The 16,561-nt window shown below is 47.1% G+C and overlaps 1 protein-coding gene across 1 annotated transcript in view; it reads right to left on the reverse strand.

The window, feature by feature from the left end:
* Positions 1-2,837: 2,837 nt before the first annotated feature.
* Positions 2,838-16,561, reverse strand: part of UBASH3B (ubiquitin associated and SH3 domain containing B) — a 59,378-nt gene continuing 45,654 nt past the window's right edge. Inside the window, exons 6-14 of the mRNA XM_033081751.1 lie at positions 16,306-16,514; positions 13,435-13,570; positions 12,164-12,281; positions 10,896-11,018; positions 8,728-8,820; positions 7,304-7,448; positions 6,436-6,542; positions 5,480-5,589; positions 2,838-4,074 (exon numbers count right to left, since the gene is read on the reverse strand). Of these exons, the coding sequence (XP_032937642.1) occupies positions 3,937-4,074; positions 5,480-5,589; positions 6,436-6,542; positions 7,304-7,448; positions 8,728-8,820; positions 10,896-11,018; positions 12,164-12,281; positions 13,435-13,570; positions 16,306-16,514 (1,179 nt within the window). The 3' untranslated portion in view covers positions 2,838-3,936. The remainder of the gene's footprint in view (positions 4,075-5,479; positions 5,590-6,435; positions 6,543-7,303; positions 7,449-8,727; positions 8,821-10,895; positions 11,019-12,163; positions 12,282-13,434; positions 13,571-16,305; positions 16,515-16,561) is intronic.

Here is a 16,561-nt window from a genome sequence, read left to right on the forward strand (position 1 = left end):
TGCATAAACAAGCAAAGCTCTGTTGATTTGAGTGTAATGTCAATTTAATTCTTGTGTTTTTCCAAGCCATACTTTGCAAATTCTGAAAATTCACCATTTATTCCTGGCAGGTTTGCAGCTTTTTTTTTCCCTTAATTGTGGAAAGAAGGAAAAATCTGGGAAGTGCTGTTGGAATAAAACTTGGGATGTGATGCAGCTCACAGTGAAGGAAAAGATTTTAGAAAGATCAAGTTGAATGTTCTGGGACAAAACACTGGAGTGACATTAAATCCACATTAATGAGCAGCAATGGGGGAAAAGTGAAGCAGCAATTCTTTTGCCTTCTTAACCTCTCAATTATAAATTTCAAAGGAACATTTTTTTCCTCTTTTTTTTCTCCCCAAAAAGCCTTTTCAACATGAGCCTAACACAAAACCCCCCAAGAAAACAAAATGCTGAAGAAAATAAAATTTTTCTCCCTGTGATTCTTGACACCTAATTCGAGACAAGACTACAATTGCCAAAATATTTCCCAAACATCCAAAAATATATATATATATTTAAAGAAGAGTATTTTAACATCTACCACCTCAACCAGAACACTTTTTTCTCTATTATTATATCAAAGAGCAGCTAACACCACTCCAATTGTGCATTCAGCTTTTGCTCCCTCTCTGTTTAAAAAAAACTCCTTTTAATGTCAACTCCAGCAGGATCTGAGCAGTCTCCACTCTTCTTACAGGCAATAGATTTATTTTTTATTTTAAAACATTAAAATAAATGTTATTTTAATGTTTTAAAATATAACAATATTTCTTGCCCCAATTTACACCTTGCTGGCATGAAACAAAAAAATCTGGAGAATTCACACGCCTCAGCAAACAAAATTTTTTTTTGGTGTGATTGTCAAATATTTAAACTTTTTTGCATGGAGGAAAACAAGCCAGAAATGCTCTTCAGAATGTCTGTACACAGCCAAAAATAGTTTTAATGACAATTAAAAATTAACCTGACAGCAATAAAACCACACAGGGGACAGGTTGTTTTTTTTTTTTCCTGCCCTGTCCTAAATTTTCTCCCTGACTTTTCAGTTCCATCCCTGCTATAATAAAGCACTTATGAGTGGCCTAAGGTGTGCTACACAGCCCTAAAGGTAAAAATAAAGGGAATATTCCTGTGGATTGTGGGGATCTCTGGGATATTGGCCAGGATGGGCTGGACATGGACAGGATGTGCTGGGCTGGACATGGAGAGCTCCAAACTGAGCTCAGCCCCTCGGGGTTTGCTCCATCTTGTGTTGGGTTCCAATACAGGCTGTGATCAAAGGTTTCTGCTCTGTCACCATCTGTTGAGGGTGGGGCAGTGATCCTGATCTCTGTGGGAGATATTCTGCTAATGGGCATCCATTGAAACCAGGCAGGGCATTGTTCTTTATCTCCATGGGATATCTCCTGTTCATGGCCATGGTTTATAAACCAGCTGGGGCAGTGTTCTTTATCTTTTCACAGCCCATCCTTCCTCCAGCCAGTCATTTTCTGCTCATGGCCATTGAGTCCCACTGTGGCACTGATAAAATTACTGCATCCCATTGGGAGTTGCTCCAGCCAGGGGGAAGAGCCCAACATTTCTTACCAAGATAAAAACAGAGGTTTTGGGACACTAAGGGAGCCCCTTTCTCCACTGGACTCCAGAGGAAAACCGGATTTCTCCACATCCCCACTGGAGCTCCGGAGGGAAACTGCACCTTGTACAGGAGCACTGCTCCAACTGAGCCACATCTGTCACTGCAGGAGGATGCAGCCACCATGGGATGGGACTGCTGCCAACACCCTGCCTGACGGGTGTCAGGTTGTACTCTGACTGTGTCAGGGTTTGGGGTTTGTTCTTTGTAGTGCTGTATTTCTATTTTAATTTCCCTAGTAAAGAACTGTTATTCCTAATTCCCATATCTTTGCCTGAGAGCCCCTTGATTTCAAAATGATAATAATTTGGAGGGAGGGGGTTTACATTCTCCATTTCAAAGAGAGGCTCCTGCCTTTCTCAGCACACACCTGTCCTCCAAACTAAGACACATCCCAAAGGTTTCTCCTGTTCTGGGAAGAGGGAATTGCAGTTTGGAACTCCTTGGTTGTTGTGGCAGCTTGGGGGAGGTGACACCAGCTCTGCCCAAGGGGAAAATCCCCTCAGAACAGCACCCAAAAGTTGATCTTTTCTATGATTAATAAACATCAAATGTGGCCAATGTTGTTGTCTGTGCCCTGGGCAAGGATGGCACAAAGTCTCTGCTGCAGCACCTCAGCCTGCCCTGGCTGCTGCTTTTTGATTTTTGTGGTTCTCATTTGCTGCCCAGAGCAGCTGCCCCATCCCTGCAAGTGTCCAAGGCCAAGCTGGTCTGTCCCTGCTCCTGGAACTGGATGAGCATTAGGGGCTTTTCCAACCCAAACCATTCTGGAGTGACTCTGATTCTGGGAATGCTCAGACCTGTGGCCCAAACCAAGAAAGGAGTGTGCCTAAATCCCTTTCACCCCACTTAATACCTGCTGACAGCACTGCTGAAGTGCCTGCAGCAACTTTTGACCCAAGGCTGATAATTTTAGGCAATTCTGATCCCAAAACCCCTGCTCTGATGCCACTTTTTGCTATAAATACCCACTGGGGTGTATTTTGGGATGCAGCTGCTTTTGGCATCCTGCAGGCTCTGGCACCAGGAGGATCCCCCTGTGATCCCAAAGATCTTGGTTAGAGATGGAAATCTTCCCCTTCCACTTTCCCCCAAATTCCAACCCTTCCCTCCCTGGATAAATAACATCAAATGTTGTTCCTAAACTGAAGTGTGCTGGGGTTTTTCAGCTGCTTTGTCTTTACGAGAGATGGCACTTGGGAATGGAGGGGAAGCAAACAAAGCACTCAGAATTCCAGCAGAATTCCAGCAGTTTTTTCATCCCATCATTCCTGGAGGAACCTGCTGGCTGCACAATCTCACCAGCACTGCCAGAGAGCCACAAAAATCCCAGCACAAAAGGGAAAACCCCATTTCCAAACCTTCTGAAGGGAATTTAAACAGCACAAACCTTTTAGGCTGTGTCTGGGCACACAGGTGGATTTCAACAACCAAAGTAAAGGACTAAGAACCCAAATCTGAACTTCCTAAACCCCTCAGGTTTGGCTGGAAAAGGTTTCTTTCATCTCCACTTCAAAGAAATTCCCTCCAGCTTTTGTTGTGGTGACTTTGGATGCTCAACCCTCACCTGTAAGTGATGTGAAATTTGGAATTTTCCTCAACATCAACCCATCTCTGCACAAAATCCAACACATTTTGAGCACTCCCATCCCTGTCTGCTCAGGCAGAGAAGAGGAATAACTGGTGCAGCCTGCAGAAGCAATTCTGGACTCATTTCCAGCCTGGGGGACACACTTTGGATTTTTATGGGAGGTGCTGAAGGTTTGGGGGCTGGGAGTGGAGCAAGCACGAGGTGCTGAACAAGCCTGCAGATGCTTTGCAAAAAAACAGCAGTGAGAAAACAGCACCAGCACCAAGAAACCAACCCCAGCATCAGAAAATGAGCCCAGCAACAGAAAATGAGCCCAGCATCAGAAACCAACCCCAGCATCAGAAACCAAGCCCAGCATCCTGCCTGCCAGGCTCACTGCTCCTCCCAGGCTGCAGGTGGCAGTGAAAGTGTCACCAGAGCTCCCTCAAGGTGAGGAAACCAACCCCGAGCTGACCCCGTGCTGTGCAAGAGCCTCAAGCTGTATTTTTATTTTTTCCCCCCTTCAAACAGCCCCTTTTGCTGTAAATTAGATTTTTTTTTTTTTTGAGACTTTTGGTGTGAGATATGCTTTGAGTGACCCGCTGCACAGATGATGAGGGTTTTTCCTGCTGTCAATAAAACATGAGGAAGAAAAGACATTCTCCAACGCTGGGAAAGGCCATGGCTGTCCTTGCTGGGCTTTGCCCTATTCCTGCAGGAGGGTTTCTCTCCAGTTAAAGCCTCCAGTTGGTCCATGAGTGAGAGGGAGGATGGGAGGGTCTGTGAGCTGCCAAACTCCAGTGTCCCCCAGTTCTTCACAGGAGCAAAACCCCAGGTAGGGAATCTGTCAGGAGAGAAATGGGAATTAAGGCAAAAAGCAAGGGCTGGGCAATCCCAAGGGATGAAGCCCTGCTGTGCTGCCCCAGGATTTCCCCCTTTTTTCTCTTTTTCCCCTTCCCAAAATCCATTTTCAGATGGTGACTGACAGACTGTGCACCACTGCCTGTGCAAAACACTGGGGGAAAGCAGATTATACCCTTGGAATGTGGGTTTCAAAATGTAATTTTAAATGGAATTGTAGCTTTAAATAGGGACCAGCTCAAACCCAAAACCAGCACAGCTTTGGGGGAAATAAGGATGTTCCTGCAGCTCAGGGGTCCCCAGATAAGCCCTGAATACCCCAGGGAACCTCTGCAAGGCTGGCAGAGGGCAGGAAAGAAGAGGAAATAAAAATTCATTTTAATTTCCAGCCTTTTGATGGTTAACATCTCTTTGGATGGGAAGGGGAAGTGCTGTAGGGCTGAAGTGCCAGCTCGCTGTGCTGGGGGAATTTGGGGCTCCCTGCACAGCCCCTGGCACCCACAAAGCACCAAAAAATCCCTGAAAACCTATTTCAGGGGGATCTCTGACCCCACAAAGCACCAAAAAATCCCTGCAAACCCATCTCAGGGGGTACCTGACCCCACAAAGAACAAAAGGATCCCTGCACACCCATCTCAGGGGGTACCTGACCTCACACCCTGTCCCAGCCTCTCAAACCCTTCTCCTTCACCCCCCTGACTCCTGAACTGAGTGGAACCCAGAGCACAGCCTGGCTCAAATTGGTTTTATCTCTGCAGAGCCTGGCCCAGCAGGCTCAGGTCGGGTTTATCTCAGCAGAGCCTGGCCCAGTGGGCTCAGGTTGGGTTTATCTCAGCAAAGCCTGGCCTAGCAGGCTCAGGTTGGTTCTGGCTCTATAGAGCCTGGCCCAACAGGCTCAGGTTGATTTTATCTCAGCAGAGCCTGGCCCAGCAGACCCAGGTTGGGTTTATTTCTATAAAGCCTGGCCCAGCAGGCCCAGGTCGGGTTTATCTCTATAAAGCCCAGCCCAGCAGGCTCAGGTCAGGTTTATCTCTATAAAGCCTGGCCCAGCAGGCTCAGGTTGGGTTTATCTCAGCAGAGCCTGGCCCAGTGGGCTCAGGTCAGGTTTATCTCTATAAAGCCTGGCCCAGCAGGCTCAGGTTGGTTCTGGCTTTGCAGAACCTGGCCCAGCAAGCTCAGGTCGGGTTTATCTCGGCAGAGCCTGGCCCAGCAGGCCCAGGTCAGGTTTATCTCTATAAAGCCTGGCCCAGCAGACTCAGGTCAGGTTTATCTCTATAAAACCTGGCCCAGCAGGCTCAGATCAGGTTTATCTCAGCAGAGCCTGGCCCAGCAAGCCCAGGTCGGGTTTATCTCAGCAGAGCCTGGCTCTGCTCCTCACTGCCATTCACCTTCCGGACCATCTGCACGAAATCCTTGGAGTTCTGGGGGGACAGCCCCTGGAGCTGGCAGGTGCAGGCCTCCAGGGAGGAGGCATGAGCCACGATCAGGATGTTATTTCCTGCAATAAAACCAGAAACAGGGGCTCAGGAGGGAGGCAAAGCCACATTTAGGGGCTGGTGCCTGAGATCAAGCAGCCATTTCAAGCACTTTATCAAACAACACCACATCAGACGGGGAATTGAGGGGAAAATGTGATTTGTGAGCACATTCAGAGCATTTCTCAATTGCAGGGTAATGGTTAACTCACTCCTACTTTGTTTAAAAATGCAGAAAACAAGAATTCCAGCGAGATTTCAGCTGTGTTGGAAGCAGATGCTTTTTGCCTACGCAAAAATTAATTCCTATTACAACAAACACTTTAATTTCACTTGCTGGCTTTCCACAGTGGCAGCTTTACATTTCCATTTCCAGATCCTTTCCAAGCAAAGCCTCACTTTTGAATTTTGTGTGCAAACCATTAAAATCAAAGCTTAGAATGCAGAGACAGGTCAGTGAGGTGAATCAGTGAAAACAGCAGAATTTAGGAATTCTCAGAATGTTGTGGATGAACACTAACAACTAGGGATTCTTTAAAAATTTCAACATTGTCTTTGGAGAAATGTTCTAAGATCTTTATGGGAATATAATCTGGGGAAGGAGCTCAGAGAGGGGAAGGAAAATGCCCCATTTAGTGCTGGGAATACTCAGCAGAAGGCAAATAATGAATTTATTCCTTTGGGAAACAGCTGCCATTGGGTTGAGATGCCTAAAATAATTCTGCTATTTAACTTTATGTATCTGAAATTTTGGTTCTGGTGCAGGACTTTCCAATGCTTCAGGTGTGGGAATTCATTCCCTAAGGTCAGGAATACTGGAATTCACATCCCAGCCTGCCTGGCCTGGTTCTCACCCCCTCTGCACTCACCTTTGCCTTTACATTCACTGATGATTTCCTTTGTTACTTGGTAGCTTCTGCTTATGTAGGAATCATAAGACTCAGAAACCACCAACTTGCTGACAGGAATATGAGGTCTGTGAGGAGGAAAACACATCCAGTAAATGGCAAAAATAAAGAATTCCAAGTGCAAGGTCTGTGAGCAGAAAAACCCATCCAGTAAATGGTAAAAGAAAAAATATTCTAAGTGCAAATTTTGATTCATCTGGAAGTGTCTGGTCTTAAACTCAGTCCCAGAACTGGGGGTCACTGTGGTGATCTTTAAACTTCCAGAGTGATTTATTTATCATTCCTGCATGGAGAAATTTGGGAAAATGAGAACAGCTTCCTCTGCTGGGGACCAGCCCGTGCAGCAGCCCCTGACACGCTGTGTGCTCGTGTTCCTTCTGCACTGGGGATGCTCCTCTGTGCTGAGCTGGGCTGGTTTGGGCAAAAATTCCCTCCTGTGGGGTGGGCAGGGCTGGCACAGGGTGCCCAGATTTGCTGTGGCTGCCCCTGGATCCCTTGAGCCTTGAGCCTGCTCCGAGTTTAATTTTATTATATATAAATATAAATATAAATATAAATATAAATATAAATATAAATATAAATATAAATATAAATATAAATATAAATATAAATATAAATATATAGATGTAGATACAGATATAGATAGATTTTTTTTTATATATATAATTTTCACATCCTGCTCAGCACAGCAGCCTCAAGCCTGCTCTGAGTTAATTTTGGGAGCCTCAGCAGCTCTTCCAATCAGTGCCTAAACTTCAAAACTAAGCAGAGTTGGGTGCTAAATGTTGAAATAATCAAGACAGGCCCTGCCAGCCCCCTTGGGTGCTACCTGTAGGTTGTATCAACGCTTAGAGTAGCTGCAGCTAAATCCACAGGGGGGATCCAGGCTGGCAGGGAGCTCCCAGACACCCACTTGGTCCACTCAAACAAGCCTGGCTCTATCCGGATCTTCAGGTTGTTCTCCTGCTGCATACCTGGAAAAGAGCGATGGGAAGGTAGAGAACAGCTGTAATAGCTCAGTTTGATTGGGAATGTCTTTATTTTATATGGAAATTCAGGGTTTAATGTACAGTAATTTCACAACTATAAGGTGCACCTCCGGGTGTCGGCAAATTCCTGAACTTTGTCCATATATAAGGTGCACTGGACTATAAGGCGCACTTTTATTTTTTTCAACGAGGATCCGTGTGCGACAAACTAACAAATTAGTAATGGAATCGTGCGATCGCTGGGTTTGCTGTCAAGTGCTCAATTTGCAAACATTTTTCACAGATTGGTGCAGCCTTTAAACGCAGCCCTAGGTGCCCTCTCTGTGCTGCGGGCCCTGGCACTCCCACACCCCTGGCGCCGGCTGGCGTGGCTCTCATGGCTCTCGCGGCTTTCGTTGCTGGTTTGACTCTCGTAGCTCTCACGACTCTCATGATTGGTCTGACTCTCATGGCTCTTGCGACTCTCGTGGCTGGTGTGACTCATGGCTCTCGTGGCTCTCGTGGCTCTCGTGGCTGGTGTGACTCTCATGGCTCTCGTGACTCTCGTGGCTCTTGTGGCTCTCGCGACTCTTGTGGCTGACGCGGCTCTCACGACGCGCGGCTGGCACAGCTGGCACAGCTGGCACAGCTCTCATGGTGCGCAGCTCTCATGGCGCATGGTTCTCGTGGCTGGCGCGACTCTCGCGGCTCTCACAGCTGGCGCAGCTCTTGTGGCTCTTGTGGCTCTCGCGACTCTTGTGGCTGTCACGACTCTCATGGCTGGCGTGACTCTCGTGGCTCTTGCGGTTCTCATGGCTGGCACGGCTCTCATGGCGCGCAGCCGGCGCAGCTGGCACAGCTCTCATGGCACACGGCTCTCGTGGCTGGCATGGCTCTCACGGCTCGGCTCACAACTGGCACAGTTCTCGTGGCTCTCACGGATCTTGCAGCTCGCCTCACAGCTCAGCTCGCACTTCTGCAAATTTCCCAACTTTGCCCATATATAAGGCACACCGGATTATAAGGCGCACATCCGGGTTCCGATCAAAATTTTAGTCAAAAGGGTGTGCCTTAGAGTCGTGAAATTACTGTAATTATTTAATGTATGCCAGGGGATGTCAAGCTCTGGTTGGCAGAGAAGGGTTCCTTATGGATTGTGCTAATATAAAATATATTCCTATGGAAATAATAATTACCATCCACTTAGGTCCATGCTTTTTACCTGCTGGTCAGTGTTTTATGGGGAAATTGAGGAGAATTCAGCCTGTGCCCTGGGGGTTCTTACCTTTGAGGATGTTGTGAGCTGTCTGGACACACCGCAGGGATGGGGAGCTGTAGATGTAGTCTACAATGGTGTTTGTTTCTAGCAGGGCTTCACCTGCAAGAAAAGTTTTGTTCTTTGTGAATAAATCCAGGTAAATGGCATTGCAAGGAGCTGCTGCTCGTGGGCCTGGCCAAAAAAGCAGCCAGAAAAATTGTCAAGGTCTTGGAGTTAATTTCATTTCATTTGTAAGCTGTAAATCAAATGATTCAACAGAACTGAAACCCAGCTTAATTCAATTGGCTGGATTCTCTGCTAGCATAAATCACCATTTCATTACACAGGTGGGAGATCACTGCAAATGAGATCAAAATCAACTCCAGGTCAGGGTTTTTAATATTCCTGCATCAGGGTTTTTAATATTCCTGCATCAGGGTTTTAATATTCCTGCAGTGCCTGAGGGAACCGAAGGAGAGCAGGGATCTGCTCAGGCTTGCAGGGAGCAGCAGCCACATTTTTGTTCTGTTGGAAGAGCAGGACACAGGAGTGGCAGCAAGGAGGGGACATTCACCTGACAGTGGCTGTCACCATGGCAGGCTGACCTAGAAATGTCATGGGAGAAATGGGGTCACTTAGGAGAGGGACATTTGCCAGCCCTTTGTCACAGGGAGCTGCTCACGGGCTTTGGTCATCACAGGAATGATGTGAAGGTCACACAGGGCCACCACAGCTAAGTGTGTCCTTGGACCTCTGAATGCCACAGCAAAAAGTGTCCTCAGACCCCTCAAATGCCACCAGCAAAGTGTCCTTGGAACCTTTTAATGCCACCAGAAAAGTGTTCTCAGACCTTTCTAATGCCACAGCAAAACGTGTCCTCAGACTCCTCAAATGCCACCAGCAAAGTGTCCTTGGATCCATTCATTGCCACCAGGAAAGTGTGTCCTCAAACCCCTTCAATTCCCCACAAAGTGCTTGGAGTTCTTTACTGCCACCAGCAAAGTGTCCTCAGATCCCCCAAATGCCACCAGCAAAATCTGTCTTTGGAACCTTTAAATATCACCATCAAAGTGTGTCCTCAGACCTCTTTAATGCCACATGCAAAGTGTCCTTGGAACCTTCTAATGTCACCAGCAAAGTGTCCTTGAACCCCTTTAATGCCACAAACTGTGTGTCCTTGGAACCTTTTACTGCCATTAGCAAAGTGTGTCCTTGTCCCCTGAATGCCACAACAAAGTGTCCTTGGACCCCCTCAATGCCACCCAAAGTGTGTCCTTGTCCCCTGAATGCCACAGCAAAGTGTGCTGTGCCACTCCCAGCCTCCCTTCTGTCCTGTGCAGATTGCAAACCCTGCTGCCATGTGGCCTGGTGTCTGAGCATCCTGCTGCTGCTGCTGCTGCACAGTGATTTATTTGTGTTCACAAGAGCCAGGATAATTTTAGCTGCCCTAGTTTGGATGTGACCAGCAAGGAGTGCTTGGAAGGATCTGAGTTGCAGGAAATGCTCAGGGCTGGAGCTCGTGTGTGTGAGGGGCTGCTCACAGCTCCCAGGATGGGCTCTGCCACTGGCAAAGGATTTTTTAGAAAGTCCTCAGAAGTCAGGGATGAGGATGGGGAAGGTGGGAGAACACTGGGAGTGATTTGGGCTGTGTTTGTGGCAATAGAAAGCCAGGCAGGCTGATAGAAGGACATTGGTGTGGCAAACTGCACAAAAAAAGCATCTTCTGCATGAGGGGACAGCCCCACTGCTGCTTTTCTCCCCAGTGTGGATAAAAACAAACTCTTCCCAGTGCACCCAGCCCTTGAAGCTCTGCTTTCACCCCATGCTCTACATTCCTGCTTTGCCTTTTCCTCAGCTGCAGCAGCTGAAGATGAGGTTTCCTTTGGAAGAGGGAAATTGCTGGGGAAGGTGAAGGGACTTTGCAAAGTTCCTTGAAAGATTTAAATCCCATTAGCTCAGGGCATCCAATCCCTTTTTTCCTTTCTCTGATGGGGGGTGTGCAGGAAGATAGTGAAGCTTCCTGGGCAAGCTTTCATGGAATGGTTTGGGCTGGAAAAAACCAAAATCCCCACGAGCAGCGACACCTTCCACCACCCCAGGCTGCTCCCAACCAAACCCAACCTGCGCTGGGATGGACAACCCCACACTCCCAATTCCCTCCCCAAATCCCACCCAGCCCCCTGAGCAGCACTCACCCACGAGCCTGGCCTGGGTGCAGCCCAGCACGGTGATGGGAGCATCCTTTTCATAATCCCTGAAGCCCCCACTCCTCTGGGGCAGGCTGGGAGGCATGTTCAGGTTGCTGCGCACGTACCTGCCTGCAGGGAGAGGTGCAAGCTGCAATCATTGCCCCTCACAGAGGCAGCAACAGCTCACCTGATTTTCTCCCCTCTCCCACCACCTTCAGCAGTTTTTTTCCCATGAAAACCCATCAGAAACCACGTAAAATTAAATTAAACATGTCTTACCAGCTCAAAATCAGCACAGAATATTGCTAAGGTTCTAAATTTATTTTTTTAGGACTGATTTTCCCAAGGGAAAGCCATTTCTCTCCCAAAACAAACATTACACTTTTCCAGGAGGCAGAAAGTCAGAGCTCTTCAGCCCTAGTTTAGAAAGAATGGATCAGGTGAAATCATCCTTTCACTACAAGTGTAGTGAACTACTATTGGTATTTTTGAATTTCAGGACAGATTTCTGATCAGCTCTAAGGCCAACAGAGCCTAAAGTCAGAATTTGTACACTATAATCTGAAACCTGAGCACAATATTGGGTTGAAAACTCCAATTTATGCCCCAAAACCCCCACTCTGAGCAGTGCTATTTTCATTTGGTGATGTACCTGCAGGGTATATTCACTCTTGCAGTATTTTCCCAAATATTGGCAAGTGGAGTATTTCCTCCATGGATGACTGCCTGCTGCTGACTGTACAAAAAGCAGCATTTTATTATTTATTTTATTATTATTTATCGTTTTTTGTTCAAACTAAAGCTTCCACCAGGCAGTGGCCACTTCTCCTTCCTCCATCAAATCCTGGGGTACCCCATACAAGAATAAAAGTGAAAACAATGGGCATAACACTTTGAAGTTCCAGCAGCAAAGGCTCCACTTTAATTGTATTGCACATTTTTTATCCAGTTTTCCAAGTGATTGTGTTTTATTCTAATTGGTTTTTAATTTCCTTGCCACTCAATTCATTGGTTAGAAGATGTTTGTGTGTGTGCATGCTAAAATTATCTCTTTACACAGCTGTTTACATTTTTCCCTTTGTGGATTCTCAGGGGAGAGATTTCTTATTTTCCACAAAATTTCTCATTTTTCTTGCCTTTTGGACAAGAATAGATTGTCATGTAAACTGATTCTCATAATGATTTTTTTTCATGGGAACATGTTAACTGAGCTGAAACAGCAAGGTTAATTTTATAAATTATTTATTTGATAAGGTTTAGTGATATGGACTCACCTTTGGCATCGAAGCACTGGGACAGCCAGTACTTGCCAAAAACCACATCCATCCTCTCTCCATGCCTGCACACAAACAGGCAGCGCTTCTGAGGGCCCTGGCTGCTCGTCCTCAGGGGCTGCAAGGGAAAGAAATTATTCTTTAATTTGGAATTTTTCCATTTTCTGTACTATTGAGCACGTAGGGTTAAAAATGTTTCTAAAATCATGGGAGTTGTGCACAATAGATTCAGAAAGGTCAGCCTGGGGAAAGGGAACCAGGTCAGGGAATGAATGTTGAGCTTTGTGTTTATTAGATCATGTCAAACTGCACCTGTGGAATCATCATGTGATAAATAATGTGATTGTCAAATGTAATAATTGTTTGGTAAATTGAATATATTATTGTTTAATCGTAATAAGAACCATGAGAAAGGATGTTTGGGAAGCTGATGGAAATCACAAGAATCCCTGCTTGGATAAGATCAATGTGTACAATATGAGTTTAATAATTATTCTATAGTTACATAATAAAAAGGGTATAAAAACATCTTGAATCCATGCTGGAGTCAGATTTGGGTTTGTACCCTGACTCCCAGAGCTCTGCAATAAATCACCTGCATACACTCATCCTGTGGTGATGTTTCCATGCTGACACTGCATTAGGATATAACTCTGAACTCACACAAAGTGTTCCAGGTTCTCCTCCCAGCTCAGGCACACAGAACAATCCTTTTCCAGCCCCAGAACCAGGACACTGCTGCAGCTCCAGCCCCAAAAGTGCAAACAGGGAATTGAGGAGAGAATCTGGGAGGGTGGGACTGCAGAGCCTGGAGCTGGAATTGGACAATGAACCCAAAATGGGAATGGAACAGAACTGATAAAAGTGTGAAACTCCTGACTCAGGGTCCATCCTGGGCAGAACCACGGCCCAAGGTGAATTTGAAAGGCTTTTAATAAATCCCTGCTTTATTCCTTTACCTCTGCCCAGCCTCTGCTCCAGGCAGCCTCTCCAGGCATCAAACCCACAGGAGGCAGCACCAGGCTCCTCCTGCCCTCCCCTGGTGCAAACATCACAGCAAAGCTGCAGGATTTATTGCTTTTATGGCTTTGTGGAGCTCTTTGGGATTTCATAATCCTGGTGGGTTGATGGTGCTGAAGGGGGCAGAGGATGGGGCAGAGGTTGTGTCACTCAAAAACTTTGTGAATTGTGCTGCAGAGAGTGAAAAGATAAAATTTTAGGGGAAAATGCATTCACTGGAAGCTTGTCCCTGATGATTCCAGGGTCCCTACCTGCACGTTCTGGCAGATGATGGTGAGTGGCCCAGCGTCCCCTGGCCCTTGGTCCTCCTGCTGCCTCCTCTCCAGAGCTCCATCAGCAAAGGCTTGATAGGATGGGGAAGATGTGGTGTTCAGAATGGAGTAAGACCTGCCAAAAATAGAAAAATATTGTCTTTGGGAATGCTTTTTGTGCTCAGGCTGCTCTCAGGATGTTTCTGTAGCCTTCAGGAGCTGGTGGTAATTACTGGTGTGATGTTACTGCATTATTATTTGGGTTTTAGTGCTGCCCAGAGGTGCCTTGCCAGGTGATGCACACATGTGAGGAGACAAATTCCATCTCTGTTAGAAACAATTTACAGAACAGTTCCCAAACTTTGGTCTGGGAGGCTCTCTCCATCCTGGAATATTCTCATGGAAAATGCCAGGACCTTCCTGAGTCCCACAGGATGCTCACTAACATCACCTGGGGACCAGTCCATGCCACTGACCCTGGGCTTGTGCTCCCAAATTTGGGAATTCATGGCTACAGGGAGTTTTCACTCACCTTTCCAGCACAAGCTGTGGCTCCATCACAAAGCTGGGGCTTCTCCCTGAGCAGTTTCCAGGGTTCCTGTGCCCAAACCAGCTTCTACCCCTGGCAGGGACCTGGCACACTCAGCCCTGTTGTTCCTGCATTTTTCTGTGCTGCCTGCTCCCCTTTACCTGCTTGGGAATTGATTCCCCCAGAGATTCCTGCTAAGTGCAGCCAAAGGGATTTAACAGACCCCACTCTCCCTTGAGAGCCTTGACTGATGATGGCCCTCTGAATAAAGCTCTCATTCCCAGATATTCAAGGACTTTCACCAAACCCCTGGGGACTAAACTGTGACAGGCAATTGCAGAGCTGCCTCGACCCTCTGCTGACTCAGTTACCTCTGCTTAGTCATTAAAAAAAAAAAGAACATTATCAGGTAATGGATGTGGTCATTTACTTTGACAGGAAGAGTTGCCAGAGCTGGCACTTTTCAGTGCCTTAAATACATCAGGAGCTGCTCCCTGAGAGCAGCCAGTTAGGATAAAATCTCAGAGGGGTTTCACAGCTGTTAAAATAGTCCCAAGTGACTCTGCCAGTGGGACAAAAATAGATCACCTGCGTGATTTGTGGGATTTAAAGCAGGAAAAAACCCACTGATGTTGGTCCTGATCTATTATGTGCTGGAATTAGGGTGTAAGGACACTGAGCTACTGGATTATTCCTGAATTCCCAACAAGGGCTGGCCCTGCCCAGAGGAATTGTTCCCCTCTTTGCCCAAATGCAGGTGGAGCACTGGAGCCAGCACTGATCCATCCTCAGTGACCCCAGAACTTGAATATCTCAATGTGAACACAATCTCAATGTGAACAGGATCTCAATGTGAACAGGATCTCAATGTGAACACAATCTCAATGTGAACAGGATCTCAGTTCCCACTTAGGACCCATCTCTATTTCTGTACAAAGTGAATTTCTTCCAGCTGTCAGCCCTTCCTCCCATTTAATCCCTTTCCTGCCTTGCCCATATGACCTTTGTTAAGGACACTGGTCTGAAGAATACCAAGGATTTTCTGGTTACCCCACTTCCCTTTGCCCCCAGGAGTTGCCACACAATTCCTGAGCCTTTCTTTCTCTCTGAGCCTTTTAATAAAGGCCACAAACACTTCAATATCTATTTATAGATGGCAGGATTTGCTGGGAATGGTGATGAGGCAGAGGCAAACTCTCAGTGTGCCTGGAGAAGAGCCACCAGCCTGTCTCCAGTGCTGCTGAAAACACAAACTGCTGAGCCTGTCCCAGCTTAGTCATCTCCTAAGGACAGGTCACGCTTTGGAAGCTTTTCCCCAAAACTCCTGGCTCCATCTCCTGGATGCTGCCTTGTCCCCCCTGCTCTGGCAGGGATAAATGAGTGATTTCAGGACCAGCATTCTGTTTAATGAATTGCCACCAAAATCAAGAGGCATAACCTTATTCAAAAGGTGAGGGCTGCATTCTCACTGAAGCCAATGGCAGGCTCCTAAAAATCTTGCTAAATACCCTAAGGAATGTTGCTGATCCAAAGTCCTTTCCAGTAGAGAATTATGCATGGGTGATGTCTCTCCCCAAATTAATGCTCAAATTTACACCTTGCTGATCCCAGCCCACCCAGAGCTGCCCAGCAGTGCCTCCAGCAGCCATCTGCTCCAGCTCCACTGAGCAGCAGCAATCCTGTGAGTCAGGAGCTGCTGCAACATCTCAGCCACAAAAATCACCTTGTCCTCTAATCCCACGCTCAGGGAGAGCAGCTGCTGCTCCTTGGCTGATGGGATGAGCTCTGTGTGCCAGCTCCTTCCCCTCAGTGCCCTTCTCAGATCCCTCCTCACCTTCCCAGGTGAAATCCAGCTGCTGCTGATGCCTTAAGTTTGAGTTTTTACATTTTCCATTTTCTCTACTGCATTAGGATATAACTCTGAACTTCACACAAAGTGTTCCAGGTTCTCCTCCCAGCTCAGGCACACAGAACAATCCTTTTCCAGCCCCAGAACCAGGACACTGCTGCAGCTCCAGCCCCAAAAAATGCAAAGGAGAGAATCTGGGAGGGTGGGACTGCAGAGCCTGGAGCAGGGATTGGACAATGAACCCCAAGATGGGAATGGAACAAAACTGATAATAGTGGGAAAAATAAAAGTTTGAAAACTTGTGACTCAGGGTCCATCCTGGGTGTAGCCCTGGCCAGGTTCTTGCACTGCCCAAGGTGAATCCTGTGAAGCCTTTTAATAAATCCCTGCTTTATTCCTTTAGCTCTGCCCAGCCTCTGCTCCAGGCAGCCTCTCCAGGCATCACTGCGCCCCTTTTTCCATCCATGGAAGGGGAGGGAGCAGCTTGACCTACCCATGGAACACCCAGGTGCCACATTCATCAGCCTTGGTGATGTAGTTTTCAGGCAGCAGCCCCGAGCAGCCTGTGGCAAGGGAGATGCCATAAATCCAGCCCTCACTCGTGCTGGTTTGCTCCACTGGGGACATGAAAATGAAATCCCCGGGCACCAGCTCCAGCTCATCATCGTTCTGGGGAGTGTAGGGGTAGATCACCTGCAGAGTCTGGGGGAGAAAGAGCACAGAAAGGGGTGTTAGAGAAGGGGATGTGA

This window comes from Catharus ustulatus, chromosome 28 (assembly GCF_009819885.2).
Source record: "Catharus ustulatus isolate bCatUst1 chromosome 28, bCatUst1.pri.v2, whole genome shotgun sequence".
Classification (NCBI taxonomy): domain Eukaryota; kingdom Metazoa; phylum Chordata; class Aves; order Passeriformes; family Turdidae; genus Catharus; species Catharus ustulatus.